The 18,483-nt window shown below is 45.9% G+C and overlaps 2 protein-coding genes across 2 annotated transcripts; both read left to right on the top strand.

Moving 5' to 3' along the window:
* The first annotated feature begins 214 nt into the window (after positions 1-214).
* On the top strand, positions 215-3,289 carry LOC101775066 (zinc transporter 6). Its single transcript, XM_004977072.4, has 2 exons — positions 215-1,241; positions 2,625-3,289. The coding sequence occupies exons 1-2, from the start codon at positions 336-338 to the stop codon at positions 2,937-2,939; spliced, it is 1,221 nt and encodes a 406-aa protein (XP_004977129.1). The 5' UTR covers positions 215-335; the 3' UTR covers positions 2,940-3,289.
* A 631-nt stretch (positions 3,290-3,920) lies between these two features.
* LOC101774666 (60S ribosomal protein L10) lies at positions 3,921-6,191 on the top strand. Its single transcript, XM_004977071.3, has 4 exons — positions 3,921-4,076; positions 4,877-5,378; positions 5,501-5,582; positions 5,926-6,191. Exons 1-4 carry the CDS (start codon positions 4,067-4,069, stop codon positions 5,992-5,994), a joined length of 663 nt encoding a protein of 220 aa, XP_004977128.1. The 5' UTR covers positions 3,921-4,066; the 3' UTR covers positions 5,995-6,191.
* Positions 6,192-18,483: the final 12,292 nt, after the last annotated feature.

The following is an 18,483-nucleotide window of genomic DNA, read 5'->3' as shown; positions in this document are numbered from 1 at the left end:
CTGAACTAACACTAAACGTTCAGGGGCGGAGTTATCTCTTTCCGGTTTCCGTCGGCCGTGGCTTCCTTCCACTGCAGAAGCCACAAAATTCCACAGAACCTGCACAGTGTACTCCCAGAGCACAGCACACGGCCGGCAGACTTCAACGCCCCACGCCCCGTTCCCGGGCCCACACCGCATTGAAGCCTCCGTTAAACCGTCCCCGCCCCCTCCTCTCCGTTTCCTCCTCCCCCTCCCTCCCAGTCCCAGTCCAACTACTCACCCAGGTCTCCCCTGTCGCCGTCGCGCGCGCCGCGCCGCGGGGAGGTTAATTTCGTCGAACACCTGCCCTCGCCATGTCCGGCACCGGGTGCTTCCCCGACGGCGGTCCCGCGGGCTCCCGGGCCTGCCGGGACGGCGCGGCGGCGGCGCGGCTCAAGACGGGGTCCCTGCTGGCCATCCTCGTCGCCAGCGCCGTCGGCATCTGCCTCCCCGTCGCGCTCACGCGGGCGTTCCGCGGCGGGCCCAACTACGCGCGGGGGCTCCTGCTCGTCAAGTGCTACGCGGCCGGGGTCATCCTCTCCACCTCGCTCGTCCACGTGCTCCCCGACGCGCAGGCGGCGCTCGCCGACTGCGCCGTCGCCACGCGCAGGCCCTGGCGGGACTTCCCCTTCGCGGGGCTATTCACCCTCGTCGGCGCCCTGCTCGCGCTCCTCGTCGACCTCTCCGCCTCGTCCCACCTTGAGGCCCACGGCCACGGAGGCGGCGGCGGCGATGGACACGGCCACGGCCACCAGGAGACGACCTACGCACCAATCCCCAAGAAGGCTCCCGTCTTTGAACTCACCGGCGAAATGAGCCCCAAGAAGCGCGCCTTCCTGGATGACGACCAAGGGGACCCCGCGCCGCACGTTTTTAGGAACGGCGCCGACACGGACAGGGATGACGTGGCGCTCTTCGGGGCCAAGAAGGGCGCCGCCTTGGTGCGCAGCGACGAGGTCGCGGTCGTCGGCGGCGGGTGCCATGGCGGTGGGCATGAGGTGTTGGAGGTGGTGGGGGAGGGGGCGGGGGAGGAGGAGGAGGCCAGGAGGAAGCAGAAGATGGTGTCCAAGGTGCTGGAGATCGGGATAGTGTTCCACTCCGTCATCATCGGGGTCACCATGGGGATGTCCCAGGATGTCTGCGCAATCCGGCCGCTCGTGGTTGCGCTCTCCTTCCACCAGGTGTTCGAGGGGATGGGCCTCGGTGGATGCATCGCGCAGGTGGGAGTTAAAACATACATATCTCAATCTCAATTTGCTGCATTGTGTGTGGAATTGAAGAATTCATGATCGGTTTGTCTATCGTTTTTGCATGGTTTACTGGTAGGGTATTGCTATAATTCGTGATCCTTAGCATTGACTGGAATTGAGGTTTAGTTCCATCATTACTTTGCAACTTTTGGTCTGAATTTAGATTTTGTACCACTAGGAACTCAGAGGTTCTAGCTTGGTTGAATCTATGATGTCAGTGTTCTCTTTCACAATGTACCAAGCTGGATATAATATCGTTTGACCGGTTGACTTTCTTCGGAGTATGATTAACTGATAGTCATATTTTTATGTGGGGATCACACTATTATTAGATACCTATGCTTATGTCTGATATGATAATTTGCACATAGACAAGACAAAGGGATTATTCCCTCTTGTTTGGATGTTAAGTGGTTGATTTGTGTGCCTTGGATTAAGCTTCTCATCAATTGTTTTCGGTTTCAGCTAGGGAGTGGTCTACACCCCTTTGTTTGGTGGAGAATATTTATACCTGATTATGATTTGTTTAAGCCCCAATGTTCCCCTCAACCCTCTGTATATAACTTTATAGAGTTTAGAATGATTCTTGGTGGAAGGATCCCCGTTGTCCACAACAATCAACCAGAGCGGGCTTTTTTTACGATCGTTGAATATCTTGTAGCAATGAAAACCTTAATGCTGAACTTTTTGCACCATGAAAACCCATGTGGTCGATCTGTCCTTTTTCCCACCCAGTTCTGCTTGTTCATTCCACTATAGAAGAAACTGAGGCTGATGTGTTATGCACATAGGAGAAGTGACAGAGGAATAGCACTAGGACTTGGTCCTTTTGGTTTGGTGGTATCTTGGTGGAGAGCAATTCCAGAAAGCATTCTGGCATGATAGTGAAAGAGTAAGTAAAGAGTTTGCAGGGTATGCCCAAACATTAGGATTCATAAAGATGCAGAGTACCTGGAAAGCATAGCTGTCACTAAAGAGTGACGTGTCCAGCCTTATTAGCGGTGCTAGTGCAATTTGCTAAATTTCTATCCCTTTTCCTCAGTTGATAAAGCATAGTGTTTCTAATAGGCTAATAAAGTCATCACCTGGGATTCTATTTAGCATGCACCTCTGTAAAGCAGCCCTGTTTTGATATTGATAGGGATGGAGAATAATTTTCAGCTGAATACATTACCAGTTTACAACTCTAGGTCTAGTGTCTGCATAGTATTACATCATCACTTCATTGAAACATATCAAGATTTACTTATGCATACTTTGTCTGTAATTTGTACTAGCATATGAAGTCCACTTTTTGAGACACTTGAATACTTCTTTGACGTCTGAGTATGTATGCATTTGTCTCTCTCTCAGGCTGGTTTTGGGATGGCAACAGTCGGTTATATGTGCATAATGTTCTCGGTGACTACACCATTGGGAATTCTTCTTGGAATGTTAATCTTCCATATGACTGGTTATGATGATAGCAATCCAAATGCCTTAATAATGGAAGGGATTCTTGGTTCACTTTCTGCCGGAGTCCTTATTTATATGGCGCTTGTGGATCTCATTTCTCTTGATTTTTTCCATAACAAGATGATGTCAGCATCCAATAAACTGAAGAAGGCATGTTACATTGCATTGGTGCTTGGATCTGCTTCTATGTCAATATTAGCTCTCTGGGCATAGGTCATAGTCAATTTGCAGAATAACGATATGTACAATCTTCAGAGAAATATGATGTATTGCTCCTGAGCTCCTCTGATATCTTGTGTAGGCAGGAATGGTTACTCTGGGGGCCAACACTCCCCTCATGTAAATTTTAACGCAATAGGAACTGGAAATTCACGAGAGCTGGTTGTGAATCGGTTGTGAATTGTGCGTACTGAATACTGCAAGTGTAGTAGGAACATGTTTCGAGCGATGAGGTTAGCCGTGCTGCTTGTACTGTGGTCAGATCTGGAAGTCATAATAGGAAGGAATGCTTATCAATGCAGGCTGATAACTAAGCGTTTGCGAAGGAGGCATTTGGTAATTTGCAAAATTATGCCTTGCATATTAAAGAATGTGCGTTATCTCTTCTATATCCTTCCTGATGCTGTGGATTTCTTTCAGAATTCTTGTTTACTTGTCTGCTCGTAATGGTAATAATCTCCAACATTGCATTCTTCGTCCTCTTCTTGCGAGGAAAGACTGCCATGATTACTCATCCAGGGATAAAATTACTATCATTTTTGAGAAGCAGCAAATCACACGCATTTTGGGAGAGTTATTATACATAAAGTAAGGAATCGTAGAGAATTATAGGGTCCGTTTGGAAGCTTTGCAGGCTAAGCGAGAAATTGGATAGCGGCAGAAGTTTGGACGGTCCAAGTCTTTCTCGGAGCTTGCGCTAGCAAGAATTTTGCTTGCTTCTCCACGAGCAAATTTGGCTCGCCGGTGCCGGTAAGGCAAGCTTGCTCAGGCAAGCGAGGCAAGGTAAGATTGCTTCTGAAACCAAACGTGCCCATAATCAATCGAGATTGCCTACTGAGGTTTACCTGTAAGCTGTAACACGACGACTAGCCGCGGCGGCTCTTGGGCCTCTCCGCCCATTTTTCTCAGGCCCAAGGCCGTATGGCCCAATCTTCTGCCGGTCACCCACAGCATGCAGCAGTGACGACCCACATAAGAACCCACAGCGGAACGGCCCATTCCGCGTCCGCTCTCGTCCGTGTAAATTTCCTCGTCGCTCCCCCTCCCAACCCTAGCCGCAGTACCCGTTCTTCGTTTCCTCCCCTCGCCGCCCGCCGACGCCGTCCGCCGACGCCGTCGCCATGGGCAGAAGTAAGTTCGCGTTTCCAGTTCTTCAGATCGGATTGCGCCCTTGAGTGTTTGATGCGACCGGTTGTTTCAGTAGGGCCTTTTATTTTTCCGGTGTAAATCTCGACTAGATCCGTGATTCTTGTGCGAAATCTGTTTGGTTTGTTTTTGTGGTTCCGGTGGGTTAATGGCACGCGCTTAGTATTTGTACTTGTTGAGTAGATTAGTGAAGCTCGCAAGTATTCCTGTTACTTGATCAGTCAAGTTGTGTTCTCATAGAAACGGCTGTTCATTTGCTAGACTAGGAGGAAGCGCGGGCTCTGGGTATTAGAGCACCCAGATTTCCTTTGTTCGTTCATATTATAATGAATTGGTATTCTGTTCCGAGATGACATGCTCATAGTTTGTAACAACCACTTCCATAGCTCATTATCTGTGGTAGAAGTAGAACAATGCATCAATTGGTTTACTGTTGGTAGTTGGAAAATCTTGTTTTGGTCAGGGTTAATGCTTGTAGACCTTAGAGGTATGCTTTCCCTTATCAAAATGGAGTACTAATGGATTTTTAACTTTGTATTTGATTGGCCTCGTTTTGTTTCATGAATTAGCGCTACTATTGCACAATCTGCCTACAGTGCATATGCTCGTTCTGCATGCTTCTTGTAAGCACTGTTGTTTATGCTCTGAAACTTGAGGTGGTCCTTGTGTCTAGTTTGTGATATTTGTTTCTTTGCACTGACTATTTTTGTTGTATCCCTAACTTTAGTTTATTACTATGTTAACTGGTTAATTACAACCTTTGGTGTGTTTGAACCTTTGGCCAGGGCCTGCGAGGTGCTATCGCCAGATCAAGAACAAGCCGTATCCCAAGTCCAGGTATTGCCGTGGTGTACCTGATCCCAAGATCAGGATCTATGATGTTGGAATGAAGAGGAAGGGAGTTGATGAGTTCCCCTACTGTGTTCACCTTGTCTCCTGGGAGAAGGAGAATGTGTCCAGTGAGGCTCTTGAGGCTGCCCGTATCGCGTGCAACAAGTACATGACCAAGTCTGCAGGAAAGGATGCCTTCCACCTGAGGGTCCGGGTTCACCCGTTCCATGTGCTCCGCATCAACAAGATGCTTTCGTGTGCTGGGGCTGATAGGCTCCAGACTGGAATGAGGGGTGCCTTTGGCAAGCCCCAGGGTACCTGTGCTAGGGTGGACATTGGCCAGGTCCTCCTTTCTGTGCGGTGCAAGGACAGCAATGCTGCCCATGCCAGCGAAGCTCTGCGTCGGGCCAAGTTCAAGTTCCCTGGCCGCCAAAAGATCATTGAGAGCAGAAAGTGGTGAGTGCAAAAGAAATTTACTCAAGCTGTTGGACCAGAGTGTTATTATGAAATCTGATTGCTCACATGTTCTTATTGCATCAAGTTTTGTGTGTTAACTCTGTTACTCTGCACTTCTTCAGGGGCTTCACCAAGTTCAGCCGTGCTGATTACCTGAGGTACAAGAGTGAGGGTAGAATTATGCCTGATGGTGTTAACGCTAAGGTATAGCTATAGTTTTTCTTTTCCTCTGGTTGTTTGTAATTATGACTCTGAATTTGTTTTATGTACAGTAGATATTTCTTTTTAACATTTCTTATGTCATCTTGATGTGTGTGACAATATGAGCATATGTTTTAGGCAAAAGTAGTTACTATAATTTTTCTTATCCATGGTGTATGTCTAGACGTGAGCATATTTTAGGCAATGTAGTCACAATTTTCCTTGGCCACTGTTTTTTCCTTCATTTGTCTGAGTATGCTTCATGTACTGTATTTCTTTGATCATCTCAAGAACAATGCCCTGGCCAGTCAACATAATCTAATGTCTGTCTTTTACCCCTGTTCAGCTGCTTGGTAACCATGGCCGACTTGAGAAGCGTGCTCCCGGGAAGGCTTTCCTAGAAGCCGTCGCTTAAGCTGCCTGGGCTTCTACAGCGGGATGTTTTGCTTTAGCTTATCTTGTTTTGCTTTCTGGAACAGGAACTAAGTGTTTTTGGTATTACAGAGCCCTGTTTGAATTGGCGTTATGCGGTTGAATTAGTTATCTTGTGTCGTATTTGATTGAGAATGTGCTGCTGCTGAATGCCCCTATCGAGGATTATGGTTCTGAATCTATCGTTAATGCGGTGGTGTTTATGGTGCCACGTTAGCATGACAATTGGAATGGTCCAAAGGTTTGAGGACGAATGCTCATTTTCAGAGAATTGTTTCTGTGCCATTAGCATCCGTAGGGTGGTGTGGTCACTACTATAAAATTGTGGTGCTGATAGGAGCAACTACAAACAGGTCCTTATTAGCACAATCCTGTTAAAAACCAGACACTTGACAGGTGATTGTGCTCTCGCTGTGTGCTGGTTTTTGCGTACATTGGTTTCGAAGTTAGAATTTGGAAGTTCTTTAATATATTTTAAGGACCTTGAATTGCTGTTTAAAATTAGTTTGGGGGTCGTGCGGGCTCCACTAACGGCGAGTTTAGAGGAGACAGAAATACTAATCTGATCATTGTGATTGGACGTGGTGGTGGAAGGCAGAGAGGGCTGGGTAGGAGTAAGGGGAAGGAGGAAAATAATAAATTAGATAAAGAGACGTGAAGGATGATTTCTATAACAATTCTATAAGGCCTGTTCTAATAATCATAATTTAGATACAAATTAGTTAAGCTAATATAAGTGTACGTGAAATATATTTGTATATTATTATTGACCATATGGGAGAGATACTTTCCTACACTCTAGTTGAATAGCATGCTATAAGTTGCACGTTAGAAACATAGTATGAGGATATATAGAATTAATTTTCATCTCCCACCCCCATAAATTTAAGATAGGTTTATATCTAAACTTTGAAAGTTGTGGAATGACACATTCCAGGATAAATAGCCTACTCCATTAAGTAGATTCCAATTTCTTCAAAATGATGGGATACAAATGGGCCTAAGAGGAAATGTTACTAAACGTAACATTGAAAACGATTGTACGAGGCATATGTGTAATTGAGCATGAATATGTGGAGCTAAATGAATCGTACCCTCTGAATTTGTGCACTTGATGTCTTGTGGTTGTGGCTGGTTGGTCATTTCACGGGATGCTACTCATGCATGTTAATTCTTCTGGCCTCTTGGGCGCAGAAAGTTAATTAGTAGCTCCCATGAAAGATGTGCTCCGATCCTATAAGAGAGCAATACAGAGCCTACAACTCCCATGAAGATGGATGTGCGGTCTTGCCCATACGGAGTTTTGGAAGCTTGATTTGGTTAAGGGTTCTGTTGGATTTTGGCCCACGTGGTCCAATTTAAAAATTTCAAAGCATGCACAACCTTTAGTCCCATACTGCTAGTTTAATGAGAAGTTACCTTACTTAAATATTTAAATCTTCTCTATACAAAATAGGTGCAAATGAGAGAGAAGGAGGTTGTTCCTACACGCACGCGCAGCTCGTGCGTGACTTGGCGCGACGCGTACATGTATAGTAGGCTTTTTTTATGCTGAGCTTAATGGCGTTTCAATTCTCCATTTTCGCTATGCTGAACCTCTTGCTGCTGCGCCTTGTCGACCTTTCGGATTCGGCGTGCACCGGACTTGAAGTAAAGCGGGATCTCCGAACCACTGTAGCGTCTACACGCGACCGTTTGGTGATTCTGCAACATCTACTTCAACATGTTCCACTTCGTTCTGCGCAGGAGCATTGAGTAATTTCCTTGCGCAATTATGTTCTAGTTAGTCAGTATGTTGCCTGTTTACATGTGTTATATGCTTGCATCATTTTTTATCTATATATTTCTCCTCCAAACTGTACTTTAGGCACATATTTCCAACAGCTTCTGCATTTTGACTAATTGTATTACTTTTTTTTCTTTCTAAGTTGGTTAGGTGGCTCTAGTACCAATCCTCAGGTTCTGAGTTCGACTTCTCGTAGAAGCGAATTTTAGACTGGGATTAAAAAAATCCCCTCGTCTGTCCCACACCCTGTCCCACACCAAAGTATAGGTTTAAGGCCCGATCTAGGTTGTTGGTCGTCTCACACGGACTACGATGCCCCTATGTAAGGGTGGGGTAGGGGTTTGGGGGTTTTCTCGACCCGCGTGAGAAGGTCTTCTTCTTAGCAAAATGCCTGGGGGTTGTCTTACCCCTGCAGGTCGAGTTTTTTTTTCTAAATAGAGAACAATCACAACACAAACGCTCACATGCACACATGCAGAGCAGCTCTATCTATAACCATCTCGAAAGACTAACCCGACAAATCTTGTAATCATAAATGTCTGTTGTCGACAAGCACATCGTTGTCGGCTAATTTCTGAAATAAATTTAGAAAAATATGAGCACATTTGCCGAGTCGAGAACTTGAACTCAGGTGGGCAGGTTGCACCACAAGAAATCTGAGTCCGTGCTCGCATTTTGCTGAATTTAACCGATGTTATTCTTTCAATGCCAATGGTGACTACATCAATCTTGAGGATCTGCCGACTCAGTATTTTAGAGGTGCTTGTAAGAGTAGGATTGCGCACGTGTATCCGTAGGGTTAAGTGTGCGAGAAGCTTACAACTCTCAGGTACAAGGGTAACCTTCTCGCTTAGATACTCTCAGTTGTATAGTGATCTTCGTTTACACCCTATGGAAATTCCTCCACGATTTCATCCATTTCGAGACACGTAGGCTGGCGAGGTATCAGGGGCCATGCTGTTGAACAATTCCGTAATCAGGATACTTTCTTTAGTGCACCATCTGCCTTGCATGGGTCCACCGGAGCTAACGTGTCCACAGCCGGCCGGAGTTGCCGTTTGCACGCCGCTGGACCGGGTACACACCAAACCAAGAGACTCTAGGGAGGTCCAGCTGACTCGTTCCTTAGGTCATCCAGATTGAACTTCACTTGCCCAGGCAGCCTGTTAGTTCTGAAGAAGACTACACATAAGAGTGTACTGCTCGTCCTGAACAAGTGACGATCACAATTAATTGGCAATCTCCAAGCAACCTAGCTATCATATAATATGGTAATATATAGGAGTCCAATATTTAAAAAATTTCTGGTGGACACAAAGTTGTTCAGGCCATATCCAAATTGGCCTACTTTGATCATACAATTTGGGATGCTAAATAACGACGAAATCTTAGAATTAGTCATAGTGAACTCTCCCATTGAAGGGTTATCATCCGGGGCCATTAGTCGACGCGCGTTCGTCGCGACGGGTTAGCGGCGACTGAACGGTCCTCCTACTGTTCGTCTTCTTCGTTCTTCTTTCTTTTTCTTTCCATGTTCTTTTTCTTTCCATGTTCCTCCACCACAGCCCGCGGCCAGCGGCGACCACGCCGCCGTGCCGCTCCGCCCGCCTCCCACCCCGCCCTTCCCTAACCGTTGCCGTGATTCGCCCCCGCCGCCGGCACCGCCCACCGGGGATCCTTCACCACCCGGCCGGCGGCGCCATCGCCGCCCGGCAACCCGCAACCACCGCCGGGCCGTCGCCACCCCCGACCATCCTCTAAGGCCGCCGGCGGCCACCGGCCCGCGACCGCTGAGTCCACCTCACGCCACGGCCGCCTTCATCCGGCCATCCTGGTCCTTGAGCGGTCGCCGTCTGAAGGAAGGGGACGGAGAGGCGGAAGCCTGGAACGTATAGGGTCGCACGTGTGTCGAGTCTTTGCACGACGCGTGTCCGTCCGCTGTAGTTGGGTAGCGGCGCACGTACCAGGATTTTGGTTATCATCACACACAGGTGGAGTTTACATGCATCTTCCCTGCAAGTAGAGGCCAGCCATGAACACACATTTTATGATTGCTGGTCAATATCTGAATTAGCTATCCTGTAGAATTTGGCAGAGCATGGTTGGAAGATAGGTGTTAGTTGCATTTTTTCCACAATATCTATTCTAAACCTAAATCAGTGTCGTTGCGAAAAATCACTAGGCCCTCGCTTAGAGCCTAGGGGGCTCGACATACGTGGGCAGGAGGGAGGCAGGGCGATAAGAGTAGGATTTGTGGCATAAAGGCCATGGAAAATTGCAGGGGCGAACAAGATCTTGGTACACATTCACAGCTAATTATTATTTTTTTCTTGAACACTAGGTTCTTGCACAATGCACTACGAACTTTGCATGTGTCGAGCTATCGTGTTTTGGCGTACTATACAAAGTGGTATCGTGGTACAATCACATTACTGCACCGAATCGAAATGAAATATGTGAATTCAATGAGCTGTAACGCCCAATCATGTGAGCAATTAAGTGAAAAATACTACTCCAATGAATCGTGTGTATCATGCACTTGCAGCCTTTGTGTGGGCTCCTATATATGGCCTCTTGGCTGAGCATGTTGATGAATAGTATCTCCCATGGAAAATGTGCGCCTAGCTATAAAAGGCATACTAAGTTTACAATATATACCTTCTCATATCATCACGCCCGGTTCTCACTTTAGCCTTTAGCTTAGGCCTGTGAGGCATCGGGAGACGCTGTTGCTCAGCAACTCTTCGGTACTGCTATTTCACACCACCTCCTGGCTTGTGTGGATTCAGCACGGCCACCGGAACGGGCCACGGACCATATGTGTTGAGATCATACTTGTGTGAGATGCTCTTGCGCAGCAAGCACATCCTCTGGCGTGGACTTGTGTTCCTTCCTGCACGTAGTGGGAGGCTAAGCGCTTCCAGACTGTGACTCCACACTAGCAGCGGGGATTGTGCATGGGAAGTGGCAAGGGCAAAGGTTGTGACAACGCGACCACAATACGGACGATCAACTGGACGGTGCCGTGGTTCGTCGCGACCAACAGAGATACGTGTGGTTTGCTGGGGTTTGAACTTCCTGTCCCGTTAATCAAAACGAGATTACAATATATAGTCTGATCTCCACGAGTACTGAACTGATAAGATTCCAAACTAACCCCAATTCTATCTCTAATAACTTTCCTGAACCAACTCAATCTTAACCGAGGAAAGCTTCCAAACTATAACAAGGTAGCTAGACGATGAATAATCCTGCACCTCACCTCCTGACGTCGCCGACGCTGATAGTACTGCTGACCGAGGATGACAGACAATTACAAGGACTGCACTGCACTACGCACTGGAAATGCTGAGCCATCGTGTAGTACACCGGTACAATCACAATAACCGACTGAATCAGAATTCCATGTGAAAATCAAATGAATGGCAGCGCCCACTGTAATTGAGCATGAATATGTCGCGCGCGCTAGATGAATGTCGAATAATGCTACTCATGTTCCTCCGTCCTGTCGTCTGCGCAGCAAGTTTTTTACTGCCATGAAAAATGCATGCGTGCCTATAAAGAGCAACGCAAAGCTTACAAACTCGCAAAGTCACAAGGGTTACCTTCTCGCTTAGCTACTCTTAGTTGTATATGGAAATTCCTCCTTGATCCCATCCATTTTCTTCTCCCGAGATATTCATAGGCTTGCGAGGCACCAGGGGACCACGTTGTCGAGCAAATCATCGATATAGATACTTCAGTGCATTATCTTCCTAGCGTGGGTTTAGTGTTGCCACCAGGCGTGAATGTGATGTGCGCAAATAAAGAGTAGCGTGCAGTACACTCTGCGTCCGCAAAGAACCTCCACATTTAATTTGTTGAACGATTGTGTTAGACATTTAGCTGGTGTGATCAGACTGCATGAATGAATCAAGTTTCTGGTACAAATTCAGATAACCTCTAGTGTAAAAGATGTTCTAATATGGTCGTGCATTTCCAAGACCAAATATCGTGCATAGGCTTAGAGCTCTTAAAGGTTGGTTCCTCTTGAGAACTAGGTTCCTCAGTTCATGCATAATGCACTGTAAGCATCACATTTGCGTACTCTACAATATGGTATTGTGGTACAGTCAGATGGGTTGTTCATCTTGGCAGAGCATGTTAATTCTCTCCCATGGAAAACGTGCGCCTATAAAAGCCATATCAACTCCTGAGTCACAAGGGTTACCTATCTCATGTAGTCATGTCATCACTCTCGGTTCTCACTTTAGCCTACTCTAAAAGAGCCCGTGATATATCCTCCACGTACACGTTTACATGCCTTGGAAATCTCTTAATTTCATCAGTTCTCCATAGGAGAGATACGCATGCATAGGCCTGTGAGGCATCGGGAGACGATTTAGTTGAGCAACGCTTCACACCGGCTCTGTCGATGCACCACCCGGCTTGTGTGGATTCAGAAGCTTAAGTTGCTCCAGGGTTCCCGGTCCTGGCCTGACGGTAGCAACGAAATATCACCATGTCAGGAACATGCAAGAAGGGAACGGCACTGGAGAAGAAATCGGAACGATTCAGGTCAAGAATGAACCACAGGATCACCAACACACCAGGAATCGGAACAAGAACAAGCGATGAGCAGATAAACGCCATGTGTTTTCCTCGGAATCATCTCCTGCCTCCGGTGCAGTGCAGGTTCCTCCCTTTCTTTAGCTTACGCGTCATGTTGAAAACAGAAATTCTCTTCTGTCTCACAGAGCTTGTCGAGAACAAATGGCTTGGCTAATCGCCAATGTGCTAGCCTGCTGGACATTCTGATCAAAGAGAAATGACAGATATAGACGATTTGTATCTTCAGAGAGAGAGCATGGATGCGCAAATATCAGTCTGATTTTTCAATAAAAGAAACTTGAGGGGAACTGCAATGACGATTACTGTCAATCTGTCATCTCTGTTACGCTTATCTTGATCTCAGTTGTGAACTGATTTTTTTTCATCTGACCTTCCACCTGGAATTCTTGACAGCTGTAGCACATTTTTTTTCTCTGAAAAGTTAGTAGCACGTTTGCTTGTTCAAGAATTCAGCCTAGCATTAGCATAGCTCAATCATGAATCATGCCAAAGCTATAGTTCAGTGAAGCACTGACCATGCTATATTCAATTGATCCGTCGCTGAATTGTTGATTGGGTTGGCGATCGGCCCCTGATGATCTGTCCAGCGATCCAACTTCAGAATCACAGAAATCCCTCTCCATGACAACGGAAAATCTGTCGAGTTAATGGAGGTACAGCGGAAAGGCAGGCGATGGCTGGCGGCGGATCGCGTGTGCTGCCACTGCAACCGCGAGTGCGGTGGCTGCGATTCGTCGATGGCATGTGATCTTCTTCAGCAGCTGTTGCGCAACAATGAATGAGCGTGATGCCCTGGTCATACTCGTCCCCCTTGCAAGCCTTGATTGGAGATAAAAAAAAAAGGCTGCTTGTTAATTATCTCCAATGGAAGATGTGTGCCTATATAAAAGTAAAACAAAGCTTACAGCTCTCAACTTCTCAAGTCGTCACAAGGGTTATCTTCTCACTTAGCTATTCACGGTTACACAGTGATCTCGCTCCTCCACTCGCACACCTTGGAGAGCTCCTAGATTCCGTTCAATTCTCTGCACGAGGCGTAGTCATTGGCTTGCGATGCATCAGGAGACAATGTTGTCGTCCAATATAAAAAACTAGATAACAAAGAGCACGATGTGGCCAACGTAGACAGGACACAAACAATTTGTGTTCCATCATACTTACTGAGATGATGAAGCCCCGTTCCACCTCTATTCACTACGCTCTGCTTCATCCGCAGGCCGCAGCACCTTGCAGATATTCCCCACGTACACGTCTGCATACTTTTGCGATCTTTAAGGTTCATCGATCCTCCATGGGAGATACACATAGGCCTGTGACTGGGAGGCATCGGGAGGCGATGTTGTTGTGCAACGCTTCACCATAGTCCTGTCACTTCAGCGGCATGCTTGTGCGGATTCAGCGTGTCCAACGGAACGGGGGCGCAGACCAATGCGCGTTAAGATCATACGCACCGAGAGGTATCCATAGCTCAGCTTCTCCTAGCCAGCGAGATGCTCCGCGGCAGCAAGGGGTTTGCGTTCCATCGTGTAGGGAATTTCGGAAGGTCATGTTGCTCAAGGGGTCTTTTGATTCTGAGACTTCAGACAAGCAGCAGAAGATGCCAACAAAATTAATGATCATTACAAGAGTGACAATTGATGATACATTATCTTCTTATCAATAACTGGTACAATGTTTAACAACAAAGAGGGGCAGCACTATGGGTTGTGATTGGAGAGGATATACACATGCTAAGCCATGGAAGAAGTAGCTGTGTACTTTTAATTTTACACGACATGTTTTGATTTTCAGAATACTATCCTGCAATATGTAATCAGTTGTGCTTCAAATGTCTCAGTATAATTTTAGTTCAGCATCACATTTTTCAGTATAGTACACTAGCACATGACCAAAGGAAACACCAAACATGCACGGCTCCTAATAACAAGTGATGTCAGAAAAGGAGAAAAAGTCCGTCTTTATTCATTTTTATTATTTAAAATTGGTAATTTTTCTCTAGAAAAGTGTTTTCGTGTCTGTGACACTCATATGAAATTAATTAAACCCCATGACATGTCGAAATCGTGGTGAGGAGTAAGGGAGACTATTATAATCGATGCATAGAGGAAAAAGAATGAGGTGTAACTCTGAGGGGGCACAATGGTCTTTCTCCAATCGCCCAAGATTTTTCAAAGGTCAATATCAACATATAGATATCCCGTAGGTAAAATCATGTTTTCCTTATGTCCTCATATACAAAAATTCAAATTCATTCAATAATATTTTTATGTATAGAACTAAGACTAATGGGATAGCAGCTTGGGTAGCAGCTTCGACAGCCCCAAGCTCCTCAACCAAGTCAAAGTGAACATTCTCTTGTGCCATCTCCTAATGCATAAAGGTATATGTAAATAAAATTAATTAATCATCATAGCAACTTGTCCAATGCCTCATGTATTTGTAAATAAAAGCAATTAATCATCACAGCAACTTGTCCAATGCCTCAGGTATATGTAAATAAAAGCAATTATTCATCACAGCAACTTGTCCAATGCATGCATAGTCAAAGCAGGATACAAAGTTTAGAGCTGAATACAAAATTCATTATCTAGAATACAAAGAGAAATAGCCTAGTACATGATTCTAGATGTGAGCATGACTTCTATTGGCCCACATGTGATTAGCCCATTCATCCCTCATTGTAGCCCATGCTGAGTTGTCATCCAAGGGAACCCATGGCCATGAGAGCCATTATTGTTGGGCTCCCAAGATGACTCAGGAGGAATAACCTCATCTGTTCCATGCTCAAGTATCCAGTTGTGTAAAATGCAACATGCAAGTACCAATTTGACTTGTGTCTTGAATGGATGAAATGATTTGTTGTCAATAATGCGAAAATCGATTTTTCAAAGCCCCAAATGCCCTCTCAACTGTTATACGCAGACTTGAATGCCTCAAATTGAACAACTCCCTTGGATTGGTTGGATAGTTTCTACCACCAAACTCATTAAGATGGTATCTAGTGCCTCTGTAAGGAGGAAGGAATCCAGGACGACATGCATATCCAGTATCTACTAGGTAGAATTTCCCTAGAAAAAGTGTATACAAGTGCATTAGTCCTAAAGTTTTGCAGGTTGTAACTTTTTTTACGTGTGCTAAGTTAATTACCTTGTGGGATCCTCTATGATTTATTCATTACCTTAAAATATGGATACTATCCGTGGCAGTTTGTGATCTTAAGTGGTGTCTCATTAGATGGAGGCTTAATCATCTCATGCCTAAGTTCCCCAATAGCATAGAGCACCTCCTTGAAATATCTATGCACGGTTTCCATAGACCTCCTCCAATTTTAGTGTGTAACTCTAAAACATTGGTTGTGGCCAACAACATGAAAAAACATTGCAACTTGCTCTTCAACGCTGCTATGTATGCTATCTCTAAGCAAGTTTCTATCCCTAAGCAAATTGCATAACTGAAAGAAAGGGGCTCTTCTCATGCGAAGCATGTTTACACACTCATCATCATTGCAGTTATAAATTTTATCCAGGTTTTTTTGCCTTTCTCATCCATAGCACTCATTGGGGCATAGGTAATCCGAGGTCGTGAAAGTTGACCCATTCTAATCCTACTCATGAAGAATGCATACATATCATTGACTAGAGAAGCTACCTAAATAATTATCATGCGCCTCTTGTCTTCCCAAGCCATCTATATAAATGAAAACAAGTAGCATAGCCTAATTGTATGCACAAAAAATAATCTACTACTATGATTAACATGAAGCACCATCACATGCATGGACAAGTGCTCATTTCAACATAAAAAATATCATTGACATGGCCAAGTATGCTCAGATTAATAGAAGATGCATCATTGATATGGACAAGTATGCTCAAATTAAATAGTTAAGTCATCATTGATATGGATAAGTATGCTCAGAATTATAGGAAAGGCATCACTGACATAGAAAAATGCTCAGATTAACAAAACAAACAAGGCATCACTGAATAAGCTTTTCCCATCAAGCATGAATATAGCAAATCCAACAGAGCACCGCACAATAATATAAGCGCGACCACAAGATTTGTGAGAGGAGATAGGAGGATGGGTTAATGCTTTATGTACCACAACAACAGCAGGAAGCCGGTCAACCAACAGGTCAGATGGGAAGTGAGGGAGGAATAGCAGATCTGAAGCCTTGCACAAAAAAATAGACTCGATTTTAACCATGGTGCATATCAGAAACTATTATGGATCTATAGAAATCAAAATCCAAGGCCACAGAATTTAGATCTTTACCTTGAAACAACCAAAGAATGCAAATCCAGCGAGGATCTACACATTTGAGATGGTACAATTAGCGAATCGATGGTATTTTCACAGGATCTAGGGTTAGGTAAACAAGAACTCAAGAGAGGAAGGGGGGGAATTACTTGCCTTGCAGCACAGATTTGCAAGAAATCTCCATTGCAAATCAAAGAATAGGAGGAGGAATGGTTAGCCGTGCTCGGGGATGAAGAGGAAAACAGAGCAAACATATCTGAGAGGAGAGGAAGAAGCTCACCTGCTTGGTGACAATGAAAATGGCGAGTGAGCGTGAGGGAGGGGGAGAGGTGAGGATATATAGCCGACGAATGGTGTGAAATCGGGGCGGTAACCCAATCCTTTCTGCGCTCCTTCCCGCCTGCACGTGCGTGACCATTTTCGCCACTCGCGTGCCCACTGCCGTACCGAGCGAACCTGGCTCTGGGGAAACGAATATTTTTGCTGCATCCTGGGAGCCAGGCTTAGGGTCCCCTTTTGCACGCTACGGGCCAGGCCCACTGTCAAGACCAGGCAACCAATCACCCCAAGGTTGTATGCTGGGAGCCTGGGTGGGGGGTGATGCGCCCAACCAATCACGCCCTATATTGGGGACACCGATCGGGACGAACGCCACGAGGGCTCGACCTCGTCTCCATCTAGTCTCGATGGCCTTGGTCCGCTGAGCTTCTATGGCGTGGCATGGGACACGGTCAGACCTACAGTCTCACGAACGCCTTCTTCCATGCCAGTGAAGTTCAGCTTGAGAGAATCAACCACTCATATAGCGTGATCATCCCCAAGCGAGCGATAAGACGCAATCACATTCACATCAGAAACAAACCGCCCAATTTGCCTTCAAAACACTGCAGCCGTGACTTGATAAATTTTGATAGTGATGAGCATATACTCCCTCCATTCCAAATTATACACCATTTTTGTTTTCTAAGTTCATATCTTTTACTGTACATTTAAACATACATATCAAGGTGCATATATATAAGTAAAATCTATGAATCTAGAAATATCGAAATGATTTATAATTTGAGAGGGATTGGTTAGGAGTATGTGTGGTGTGTGACGCTTAGTGTGGTGCGTTCGTCTTCTTCGTGCTCTTTGGAAAGGAAAATTAGTTCTACAAGAGAAGAGGACATTTGACATCAAAATTGTGAGTGTTTTATAATTTCTTTTTTTAGGATCCGCGTATTTTGCTAGGCGGGCGACGGGCCTAAATAAATTGGGCTTTCGAGAAACGAAGGCCTCTACTACCTTCGAGCCCACCAGAACCTCATGGGCGGGCATTCGCTAACGACACAGGTGCCAGCCACGTGTCGTGCCGTGCCCTTTGCCTGATGGACGTGGACTTGATGATCCTCCTCGGCAAGCCGCCGCCCGCCGCCTCGGACTCGTTTCCCCATCGGAGAGGGAAACCGACCTTCTTCCCCCGGCCAAACCTACATACATCTCCCATCAAATCCCGCGACCTCAGGCTTGGCACCCATCGAATCGAGAGGTGCTCTCGCACAAAGGGGAAAACAGGTGGGGGCTCAAGTGAACAGAAGATGGCACAGAAAAGCTATAGAAAGGAGAGGACTGGGCCTTCTCAGCAGTTGCGTCATCCATCGGGCACCCAAAGAGCTGGCTCCATCACAGAACTACCAACTGCAAGACAGGACCACCCTACGTGCTAATGAGAAGCTCAGAAGAACAAGCTCCAACGATGCTCGTGCTGGTCTTTCTTTGGGTGGCAACTCTGCTGCCCATCATAGCGAAGAACTTACTGATGACGAAAAA

Source organism: Setaria italica, chromosome VII (genome assembly GCF_000263155.2).
Source record: "Setaria italica strain Yugu1 chromosome VII, Setaria_italica_v2.0, whole genome shotgun sequence".
NCBI classification, from domain to species: domain Eukaryota; kingdom Viridiplantae; phylum Streptophyta; class Magnoliopsida; order Poales; family Poaceae; genus Setaria; species Setaria italica.
The sequence above is the reverse complement of the archived record's forward strand: the minus strand, read 5'-3'. Positions and strand labels throughout refer to the sequence as shown.